Source organism: Sprattus sprattus (assembly GCF_963457725.1).
Source record: "Sprattus sprattus genome assembly, chromosome: 4".
NCBI classification, from domain to species: domain Eukaryota; kingdom Metazoa; phylum Chordata; class Actinopteri; order Clupeiformes; family Clupeidae; genus Sprattus; species Sprattus sprattus.
In genome coordinates, this window is record NC_137923.1 from 37,574,678 (window position 1) to 37,587,201 (window position 12,524).

The window sequence follows — 12,524 nt, forward strand, 5'->3', positions numbered from 1 at the left end:
CTTGGTCTCTCCCCATAAACCAGTGTCAGTCCATAATGAGTTGTTCTTCAACCCATCTTTGTTTTCCCTCTGCAGGGGAATACAAAACAATGGTCTGTGCGCGGTGCCCATTTCCAGGATGGAAAAGACAAACAGCTTCATCGGCCATCAGCATCAGATTAGTCCCGAAGCTGTACAAATGCAGCCAGCATGTTGTGCAGTTAGTGGCTTTACGATTAGGGTGTTGGAAGCCAACGCAGCACCCCCTACAACATGGAATCACTGCTAATGTATTCCTCCCTTTAGATTCAAGTCTCCAGTATCACGGGACAAATTGTACTTTTCCATCTTGGAAACCAGGCGCAGCAGCGGTCACCGTCAGAACGGTTTGGGGGGGGGAGGGTAATCATTCATTGAACACACATCATTTTTAAGGGAAGGTTTTTAATCACACAGTGACAGCCCCCTGCTACTAGAGGGAGAGAGAGAGAGAGGGAGAAGGAGCATGAAACCCTCGGACACATGTGGAATGCGGACTCCGTCCCGACCACCACCGGAGCCACAGCGGACAACAGCATCGCCGGCCACATCAGAAAGTCTAATTCGAGAGTAACTTTACACCGGGCCTCATTAGCATAACCACACAGCTATTTGACTTAATAAGATGGGTAATCCCTGCAGAGAGCTCACTTCACCCCATCCCCCCACCCACACACCGAGCTTCAGGTTAATATTCATGCCCTGGGCTGCTGAGGGTTTAGGTGGAGGCGGGGTGCTTTCTGACAGATTACACTCCGTCACATCAGCGGGAATGTCTCTCAGTAGCTCATGATTTCTCTATTGCTGTTCCAGGACTTCTAAAAAGTTTTCGAAAATGACACTGGCAAACACACAAATGTCTCTTCAGTCCATGTGGTGACTGTTTGTGTATTTATAATACAGACATTGTGTGTGGTTATATGAGTGTGTAAATGTGTGCATCAAAGTCTCAGAGTCTGTTCTCTCACATTTTTAATCCTTTCTTCCTCAGGTCCTCTTTGGCTTCCTTGATTTGAGCCTGTAGCTCCTTGGCAGCATCTTCACAGTCATTGAACGTGGCCACACGGAAGCCCACTGTGGCCAGCGAGTAGCAGCCAAAGGCCACCAGCAGGTACACTGGCATCGGCCACGCCACCTCCCGGTACACAGGTGGCAACCTCAGGTCCAGCAGGTCAAAGGTCACCAGCCCCCAGGCAACACCGATCAGGGACACACCCAGCAGCCACTCCAGCAGCTTGGTCATGATGAGATTAATTGCGGGACAACACAACTGAGAAACTGGACACAAAACAAAAAAAAACTGCATGAAACACACTGAGTAAAAGAGAGAAAGAGCGCATTATGTGAAAGCTCTATGTGAACACAGAAAGACAAATGTGATGACACATCACCTGAAATCACTTACGTTTAAAGGCACCCAGTGCAACTTTCGAGGCTTAAAAATAAACATTCAATTTCTAGTCTTTTTTACACGTAGTAAGTTTCAATAACTCCATACCATTACATACCGACATTCAAGCAGCAAAGATGAGACGTCGTTGTGGGGTGAGAACTGATAGAAAATCGAAAACAACAACAATCGCAGCCATTTTCTTTATTTTTTGTAACCTACAATAAATAAAGCAGGCTTCCAGTCAATGGAAAAATGGCTTCTCCCCACCGGCGATTGTTGTTGTTTACGATTTCCGTTCAGTTCTCACCACACAACGACGTCTCATCTTTGCTCCTTGAATGTCGATATGTAATGGTATGGAGTTATTGAAACTTACTACGTGTAAAAAAGACTAGAAATTGAATGTTTATTTTTCATTGAATGTTTACATAAAGTTGCACTGGGTGCCTTTAAGCTCCCTTTAACTTCGCTTGGTCGTAGCTGGAGCTACTGAAATAAACAACGGCAGAATAAGACCAATTATTTTCTATAATAAAAGACAAATCAAAACGCACCTACAAGAGATATTTCTGCGGACACATACTAATGAATTGCATCTCCATCAGCAGTGGTTTAGAAACCAACCAACAGGTGAATGAACGACGTGTCCTTTCATCACCAGTACAGTACACTTCACTACACTGCACTGAACCCTTTAAAGCAGTGTAAAGAACGGCTATGTTAACGCCTCGGAGTGTGATTAAACTAGGGGACGACAGTGTGTAATGAATCACAGGTTATCTGCCGTTGTTATTTTCAGTGAAGCCTGTGGCGGGTTTTCATTCAGACTTAAACATGGAAGCTAATGTTAGCAGTTAGCTCATACAAACCAGCTTCACACAACTTCTTATTTTAGCCTCTCTTCAGTAAAACCACTTTTGCAGTTTCCATGTAATATTACAAAACAATCACACATATAACAATAACATATCGTATCTAAGTTCAATATAAAAGTAGAGCGTTAGAGGCTAATCCAATTTCTTACCAGATCGACTAAGCCAACTCACCACTTCTGGTAATGTCGCAAAATAATGACGTCATGGAAATGACTTATGGGAAATGAGGTTTCTATGTATTACGCAGATTCCAGCAATGTTTTTTTTCTGTTTATTCCACACTGACGTGGACTGGCATGCTTATGACTGTCTTTTTTATCTGTTATAAAAAGCTTGGTAAAGAATTTGCCCGGAAGGTTTTATGAGACAACGGATTTCATTGCACCTTTTATGCTGGAACATTTTGCCTGGTCGTCATCAGACAAGGATCAAAACACACACACACACACACACACACACACACACACACACACACACACACACACACACACACACACACACACACACACACATATTATTTGATATCAGTAATGGACATTTTTGTGTCCTGTGCAGGAAATGAAACGCTGCAAAAGCAGCTGTTGTGTTTGTTCAGAGCACCATGGCACCATGGTTCAGCGTCTCTGAAGGTGCCGCGGGTCATATCCGCTCATTCAGCACTATGAACTCCCAGTGCCCAACAGCCAGTGAGGGCCGTGACCCGCCATGCGTGTACTTAAGAGCCGGGGAGACGTAAACATTCCCCGATAAGAGGGGGGGAGAACGATTCTTAAGAGGCTCTGAGACGTAAACATCATCCACTCCGAAAATGAGCGAGTTATTCTTAGTGACCCAGTGTTTGTGTGTGTGTGTGTGTGTGTGTGTGTGTGTGTGTGTTTATGTGTGTGTGTGTGTGTGTCGGTGTTATCAGAGTGTGCCAAAAGGAACAGGTTGTACAGAGGATTTTTAGATAGGTTTATAGATAAGAAAACTGCACACACACATAGCCCTATACTGTGTGCAGTTTTCTAATCTATAAATCTAAAAATCAATGGGTTAGATTTACTATGAACTATAGCCTAGTTAATCTATGAGTTTGCATGGTATGTTGTATGTTGTCAGCTCATTGATTGTGTGTCAAAGGTTTAATTAGTCATTGATAATTTTGAATACATGTACAAAGAGTCTTCGCATTTCATCACCCCTTTGAAAAATGTTAAGTAGGTTAGTCACCATTTCTGTGTGCATGTCAATAGTGCCCAGGCCTATGTATGGGTGAATATACAGTATATAGGCCTAATGTTTGTGCACATGTTTTGTTCCCAATCCCGTGTTGTGAAGTTATGTGTGTGTGTGTGTGTGTGTGTGTGTGTGTGTGTGTGTGTATGTGTGTGTGTGTGTGTGTGTGTGTGTGTGTGTGTGTGTGTGTGTGTGTGTGTGTGTGTGTGTGTGTGCGGGTGAGACTGAGACATAGATTGAGAAAGACAGAAAGAAAGGAAGACAGAGAGGGAATGATGCCATGGGCTCTTGTATGTAAGCGAGTGTGGCCCCAGTGGGAATGGCAGCATTGGCTGTTGGCAATGTGTTTCCCTGTCAGATCTTGTTCCTCCACTCACACACACACACAAACACACACACTCACACAAACACACACACACACACACACAGTCAGGAAACCTGCACCCCTATAGAGAGGGCCTGGCAGCCTCGTCACACCAGCCTGCAGCAAGTCAGGGGGGCGGCTGAGGGAGGGAGTACATTGCGGAAGAGAGAGACAGAGAGGGCGGGAGAGAACGAGAGAGATGAAGTGTAGATGAGAGAGAGAAAGGAGAGAAGGAGGAAGACAGGGAAGAAGCAGAGCATGTAAAAGAGAGACAGAATGAGGAAAGGAGTAAGAAGAAAAACAAACAGATGGAGACAGTGATTTCATGGAGTGCCAAAATGAGAGATGATAGAGGAAGAGAAATGGGGATAAACACAAGGGAGGTAAAGAATAGAATTAAAAGAGTTTGTACAGAAAGGAAATCAGAGACAATGCAAAGAGAGAGGGATGGTTAAGGTATGAAGAGGAAGAGTGGAATAGCGAGACACAGGAATGGGGAGTATTTGAGAGCTGAAACTGGGGAGTGAAAAGGCAACACAGCGGTGACAGAGCTGAAAGATATGGAACAGAGTGCAGAGTTTAGGGGGTCAGATGGATAGATAGAGAGATGAAGATAAAAGCCCAGCGGAGAGGAATTTGGAGTGGAGGCCATGGCTGTATGAGGGAGAACCAGGGGAGAGAGGGATGGCAAAAAAGTCCAAAAAGAGGGAGGGGTTGCAGGGAGAGAGTACAGGTGCAGGCTGAACAACTGATGACCTCAGAGCCGCATTGAAACCAGATGCTGGGTCAGACTCTGGCATTGCACCTCCTGAGAGATATTACACAGAGTGTCTGTGGAGACCTGAGTGTGTGTGTGTGTGTGTGTGTGTGTGTGTGTGTGTGTGTGTGTGTGTGTGTGTGTGTGTGTGTGTGTGTGTGTACTGTGTATGTGTGTGTGTGTTTGTGTGTGTAAGCGAGAGTGTGTGTGTCTTAAGTCACAGTAACAATAGAGCTTGGCTAACAAACAGGAACCCTCTGTTTCCTGAGCCAAGGACACATCCCCCCCCCATGCCTCCCAACCTATGTCTGTGTCTCACACACTGACTAGTAAGGGCGTGTGTGAATGGGATGTGAGGCTATCATGTGATTATCTGCTTTCTGTTTTTCTTTGTCTCCCTCTCACATCGCAGACTGAAATATGGTTGTATGGTTGCGCAAAAATGTGCAAACACACACAAAAACACACATATGCATGCACACACACACAGACACACATGTACACATGCTGCAGGTTATGTACTGTTTGTGCACATGTTTTGGTCCCATGTGTGCATTTGTGCGTATATGTGTGCATGCATGTTTGTACATGTATGCGTATGTGTGTGTGTGTGTGTTTGTGTGTGTGTGTGTGTGTCTGTGTGTGTGTGTGTGTGTGTGTGTGTTTGTGTGTGTGTGTGTGTGTGTGTGTGTGTGTGTGTGTGCATGTCTCCAACCCATCTGAGAAGGACACTCTTGCGCTCAGACTCTAAGTAATAGCACACCTTTTGAATAAATCAGCTGTTGCCAATTTCAGCTAACGTGCCTTGTGCTTCTTCTACCACCGCTGTGCTATGAAATACCCCTCAAACTATCAGTTTTCTGTTCCCCAATCAATCCAATGTGTGCTCTGCTTTTTCACCTCCTCATCAATGTGTTATGACAGCACGCGTGCACCCAACGGAACTTTGTAGGCTCTATGTGAATGTGGGGGGGCCGTTATTGGCATCAGAGCTGATTGGTCAGTCGGGGCGTGTCCTGCGGCTGAGTTTAATTGGACTGCACTCTTTCCATCATCCGTGCGCGTACGGGATCGAGGGACGGGGTCGATATTTAACGAGCTAATGTGGGCTGACCCCGTTCTCCTGTAGCGGGGGGTCCAGGAGGCCTGGGTCATGGGGGAGGCGGAAGGGGGTGGGTAGTCGGGATTGGCTGCTGCAATGGCATTTGTCTAGACTGGGCCTTGTTCTCTGTGTGTGCACCTGGCGTTGACAGCCAGGCGGGATGTTGCCAGGCAGGACGAAGAGGGGTTGAGACCAGAGGGGGGTCTTGTGTCCCCAGTCGATTGGACGTGGGCACATTGGCTAATAAGCCAGCAGCCACTGATAATCCACAGTAAACTCCACAACCACGAGGTGCACTCCCCTCCCCCACTACCACCATCACCACGCTCCAGGGTTCTAATCTGATAGATAATGAATGAGCACTTATTTAACTATTCAGATGTGATGATTAAAGTGTACATGAGGACATATGCATCTTCGTACTTAAAGGATGAAGCCGCTCTTAAAGGTCTTAAAATCTTCACCTCACGCTGGCGTGCATCAGGGACACTGTTATGGCTGTGCACCGGGAGGCTGCCACTGTAACTGGGACAAAGGGCATGGCATGGATGTCTCTGAAACATGATTATATTGTGGTTTAATGCCCTCCGTGCAGACCAAGCACAACCAATGGCTTTGCATGTGGGGCTTTCAGTTTGCATGTAGACATGCACGGCTCACTTCGCCCTCACTGCAGAAAAGCTTTGGATGGAAACATCTGGTTGGTGACTAAATTAATGAAAGGATCAGAATAGAAAATCTGCTTAGAAAGGAATTTCAAATTCATACATGTGACATTGATATTGTAGGACAAAGGGGGGTCTGTAATGCACAAAACATTTAACAGGCAAGCATGACAAGTTATGATATATTAATGTGTCATTGATGTTAATGAAGCATGGAATGCAGCTTAAATACTTTACTGAGAGCTGAAACATTTCCATATCCAGGTGTATTTCCCTGTCCTGCTCTGTAATGGGCTACATTTCTGTAAGAGTGGGCATGGATGCATTCACAAAATGCCTGACAGTACCCTCAATATTAAGTAAGGGATAACGGCCTCCATGAGTTGGACAGTTCTACAAAGATAATCGACTTCGCGCGTCGTGGTGTTCTTTGCCCCGCAGCGTCCATTATCTTTGTAGAACTGTACAGCTCGGAGGCCGTTATCCCACTTATCTCCCGTTTACAACATCCAAAAATGTTTTTATTATTATTATTTAGAATTTCCTTTATCTTTAGGAAACTTAATATGCATATAACCTGATGAATTCTTGATTTGAAGCCTAGTGCTCCCGTTAGAGAAAGTAGTGAGAAAGTAGTGCATGGAACTGGTCTTATCATACGACCTTTAGTTTCCCCGGGCATTGCTGCAAAGTGACACTCATGAGCTATCATCTGTAAACGGACACACGGACACAGGTGTTGTTCATAAGGTTTTACTATTTAAAGTTGAACTCCAAGTTTCCGTTGATGGTGAAGTTGGACAAAGCAACAGGGAGGTCAAGTTTGGTAATTTTGGTCGAAGGCTCACAATCGACAGCAAGGCGTTGAGGAGCAGGCGAGTTAGCCGTGTGAGCTAAATGTGTTTCAACGGGTTTTTGGTCTACTCGTTAGCAGCCGCCTACAAATAATATTCGAGACTTTCAGTTAAGACTTACAATACTCTGCAACATTTGTGTAGCGCATAAACAACTAACCAAGTCAATTTACACATATAAAAAGTCGTGTAGATAGCTTAATTCACATAAAACATTTCCCACTAACTTCTCCCAACATGCCGCCATCTTTGTTCAAATTATCCTAGCTGTCAAAAAATAAACGTTACGTTGGTTGTCAATGGTAACCATTCAAGAGCATTGATATGGAACGGCGATTTAACTTTTCTACTGGGACTGCGTCCAAGGTGTCCATCTATACGAACTTATTGTACACCCCATTAGCCAATCAAAAAACAGTATTCCGTTCCAGAGGGAGATAAACAAAGAGAATGTCCAACAGAAACACTAAATGATGCCGTAAATGATTGAGTATAATAGTGTAATAAGGTGTTATCCCAACACAAAGGGACACTTCAGTCATAATCAACGGTGAATAGTGGGAAAGGTAAAGAACAAAGGAATGTAGCAACTGCTTGTTTACATCGACCATTTTAGGTTGTGTCATTGGATTCTGCATCTGTCTCCCCGGTCTATCTATCCTCTCATATCTCTTTCTCTTTCTTCTTAGTCTACCGCTTGTCTGTCCATTCTCTCTGTCGTCTCTGCTGCATTTCGTCTCGCCACGTCTCACGTCTGCGTCTCGTCAGCAGGCTGTGACAGCTGTGCTGTCCGAGGCTGGCCGGCGTCTGTGTCCTCTCCCTCTGACACTGATTGGCTGGGGCTGCAGGGGGCCACTGCTCCCGGAGAGCTCGGGGGAGCTCCACAGCCTCCGCTGCCCGGCTGCACCACTGACCCCTTGGATAACCGAGCTCCTCCTGCCCCCTCTTCTCCAGCACCTGCCAACATTTGACCTCTGACCTCAGGGAGCGTCTGTGGGAAGAAGGTAGTGGGGGAAAGGGGGGGTTTCGGGGTCAGTATTGACTCAGTAATCGATCTGGGGTGGGGATGGAAAAGGAGGAGACGCCAGCAGGGAGGTGCGGTCCTCTCTTGTCACCGTTCAGACAAGCCGACCTCGTCTCCTTTAATTACCTCGGTCAGTCGTCTCTGTGCCTCCCTTAATTTGTCTGGACGCGTGAACTCTCTCCCTCTCTAACTATCTCTCCCAATCTCCTTTTAAGTTGTGTAATCTTGTTGTCCTAATTATCTTAGTCTAGCTTCTCTTGATCTTTTTACTCTCAAACAAAGTGGAAATGTATCAAAACTTACTGACTCCCACACTCTCTCTCTCTTCTCTTTCTCAAGTCTTCCAGTCCTTCGCTTTGCCTCTCTTTCCTCCTCTGTCTTTTTTCTCTCACTCCTTCCCTTGTTTCTCTCCTAACTTCTCTCTCTCTATCTTTCTCTCTCTTTCTTTCTCCCTCTCTCTCTCTCTGTCTTTGTCTTTTGCCCTCTCTCTCACTTGTGCTCTTTGTGTCCTTGTGGGAGCGCATTGACTGTGTTCTGATGTATGCACAGCTGGTTCTGACAGAGGGCTCCTGGAAACATGTGCACTGAGTCAATCCCCCTGCCCTCTTCTGCTCCCCCCTCCATTCACAACCTGGAATGTTTACTGCTCCAGGGGGTTGGTAGGTGAGGGGGAGGCCGTACTGTCACGATTCGGCTCTGTGAGTTTGACACTAGCGCAAGGAGAAGGGGCCTCGTCACGAAATAGAAAAAGCCACAGGAAACGTCTCACGACCAGAACGAAAAGGTGTCCCACCCACACTAGACGTTTTTTAGCACAGGCCCTCCATCATGCATGTTCCCACCCGGCCATTTCTGCAGCCTCTGCGGGGGCCATAATGACCCCCCTCCATGACTTATGGGTAGCGGCTGGCGGTCCCCGTCTGAAGTTACACCTCTGTCTCTGCCGTAGGCCCCTGCACTCATGTAGGTAAGCGCTCTAACATTGACTATGTTTGATAAAGCCATTACGGCGGAAGGCGCAGTTCACCGCCAGACACCTGAGGCTCCCCGCAGAGCACCCTTGCCGGAATAATAAACATTACGGTCGCCATTCATCCTGAAAGACTTCAGGTGGTGTTAAGCCATATTTCAGTCGTAGCCCTGGTGAAAGTCAATAGCGGTTTAGGAAAAAGGAACTCCCTGGGAAGGTGTCTGGGGTTGCCAGTGTAGTAATGTTTTGTTTTACAGCCTGGTAATAGAGCACCAATGTAGTCTGTGTTTTATGGTTAAATGATAAACACACTGCTCAGATTCAGGTCGAGCTTCGACACAAAGATAGACACAAAGGCCAAGTGGCTCCGGTACGAGAATCTGGTCCGGTTTTATCGCTTGTTTAGAATCAGATAGCGAGCAAAAATGTAAACAATGTATGGCGCTGGTTAAATGACCTTTTGAAAGTAAGGAGTTTTGACATATTTTAACTCTATAGGAAAAACACAGAAATGTCAAAAATCTTCATAAAAAACGAGCTTCAAAAAGTTCTGTGTTAAGATAATAGACACGCTTCATATGGAATAAATGTATAAATCATATTATAATACATCTATTTCGCCAAGACATAGATAGAATAAATCTAGCTTTGACCATTCTGTCCCACCGTTTGTGACTTTGGCACTGTGAGAGTTAAATATAACTCCCTCCACCCATAACACCACTCTTTCCTGCGTGTAGTCTGTGTCCATATGGACACGCTACAGTCTTAATGTCACTCCTCATTTACTGCACAGGAGGAGACCACCCCTCAACTTGATTCCCCGGCTCAATCCGCTTACCAGACATTTAGCTGATTGATTCTTTTTTTTTATTCCTACTCGCCTCTTCTATTCGCTTCACCAATTTAATAACAGACAGGTCAGGCTCTGTCTCTGGCAACAAATACGGGGTGAACTGGAGGGGAATCAGTGTTTGTGTGTGTGTGTGTGTGTGTGTGTGTGTGTGTGTGTGTGTGTGTTTGTGTGAGTGTGTTTGTGTGTGTGTGAATGTGTGGGTGTGTGTGTGCCCTTGGCACAATGTGGATGTTTGTTTCTAGGTTTTCAACAAACCCAATCCACAGTTTCAACAATTTATTGGCACATCAGTGGGTTTCTGCTGAAAGGAGTTTGCCTTTGTGCACTTCAGTAGTCCGAGACCAAAGCATAAAAGTTCATAGGACAGCGTTTAATGGCAAATGAGTGCAAACTGCATTGATACTCTTCTGATGAAAAGAACACTATGGACTCCTTCACCACTCAAAATATTCTCTGTTTGCCGTAAAGGGAGGTCTCATGCCTGATGTTGGGCCTCCTCCTTAGAATGTGTGTATATTATATTTAGGTTTCACTGTTTTTCCCTTGAACTCCACTTAAGCTGAGTGTCAACCTTACTACTGCTATTGTTGTGTTATCGACCCACCTGAACAGTCAGAAAAACTGCAAAAACACAGGTGCAGAGTGAACAGGACAGTTGTTTCAGGATGTAGCCTTGGGAAGATCCAGTGCAGGGAGTCCAAGGTTCAGAAAGCAGATTTCGTTTTTTCCTTCATGGCCATTTTGACAATGTGTATCCTGTTCAACAGGAAATCTCTCGACTCCTGTGGCAGCATAACTAAAGCTGCTTACTGAAAGCTACTGGGAGGGAAAGAGTTAATCCCAGACAGGGAACCCCAAACAAGCAGAGTCCTTCCTCTCACACACACACATACACACACACACACACACACACACACACACACACACACACACACACACACACACACACACACACTAACGCATTCTTCTGCCATGTGTGTTGAGGCCGAGACAGCACTAGACAGCGGGTACCCTAAACCACATCAATGCTGATGTTCCTGATACATAAACTCAATTGAAGCTAGTGATTTAAGCACATAAGCTTATATAAGGTCTTCATCACCAGGATTGTAATTGCCATCTTCTGTGTGGGCTGATACCTTCCCATATGGCATGTTGGAAAAAGTTGTGGGTCCATATCAGAAGCAACTGCCTATGTGCGACAACATGGAGCCTCTCCACACCTCCTGTGCACACATTCATTCACAGAAGTGAAAATCTGACAAATGAAGTGTGAAAATACTCTCACCACTTTAAAGCTCTTTTGTAGGTACGAAGAGAACCTCACAGCCACCCATATTTTCCATCGGTTCCACTCAGAACCAGTGGCACGCACGAGTCAAGTTAGAGGTCGGAAATGCTGTCAAGCACCCAACCCGGTTACCCACTCCTCTATTAGTGAGCGAGAGAGTGCTTTAAAGCCCTTACACGCAGATGGCATGCCACGGAACTGCACAGACCAGCAGCAGATGGCCGGGGTGGTCTATGTACTTATAACACATTGCGGGGTACAAGGGCACAGGCCTTCAGTAAATCATTCCTCATGTCGTCTGAAGATACAACAGCCCTACCCCTTCAATCCAAGTCCAGGAATTCCACCTCCCACCACCACACACACACACACACACAAATACACACACCTTCACCCACACACACACACATACACAGACACACACTTCTGGCTGATGAAATGATAATCGTGTGTTTTTAACACCAGTAAATCTTCGGATGTATTTTATTATTTGCCCGGACTGGAATTGTAAGACTTCCTGGGAGGATTACGCCCCGCACCCCTGCCCCTACCAGCCTCTGTGTTGACTGCATACCTCCAACCAGCCTAAACCCAATCTGTTACGGATTTGGTCTTGGAGAGAGGTGGGATAGACAGAGAGAGAGGAGAGGGCAGGGAGAAATAGAGATGAATAGAAAGGGCAGGAGGGAGGGAGAAAGAAAGAGAGATAAAGGGAAACTTGGGAATTTCTTGTATTTGCTTTGCAGCGCTGTTGACATGAGTGCTAGGCTGTAATAGAAGCCCACGGAGCAGGTTTACACCCCTCCCTGGGCGAGTAAACCTTTCACTGCGCTGTACGACATGACAAAACCGCACGCTTACTTTTTTTTACCTCACCTCCTGCCCTCTCCCTCTATCCGCTGTACCTCTTTTTAGCTTCTTATTTTCGCAAAGGAGCGTGGTGGTGGTAGGCACATACCTACCATGCAACTTTTTGGTTTTCGCTGCAATATGGGAGCTATTACCAACACATGTTGATTTTCATATCTGGACTTGAAAGACATAAAAACATGCCAGTGCTGGCATGGGTTTCGTCTCCATGGAGAGCCATCAACAAACTTAAAAAAGAGTAAGAATAAAATAAAGAGCCCGCCACAG

The 12,524-nt window shown here is 45.7% G+C and overlaps 1 protein-coding gene across 1 annotated transcript; it reads right to left on the reverse strand.

The window, feature by feature from the left end:
• Window positions 1-475: 475 nt before the first annotated feature.
• dpm3 (dolichyl-phosphate mannosyltransferase subunit 3, regulatory) lies at window positions 476-1,261 on the reverse strand (the record flags this gene model as incomplete). The annotated part of the gene is made up of 1 exon (XM_080837553.1): window positions 476-1,261. The coding sequence occupies one exon, from the start codon at window positions 1,259-1,261 to the stop codon at window positions 983-985; it is 279 nt and encodes a 92-aa protein (XP_080693679.1). The 3' UTR covers window positions 476-982.
• Window positions 1,262-12,524: the final 11,263 nt, after the last annotated feature.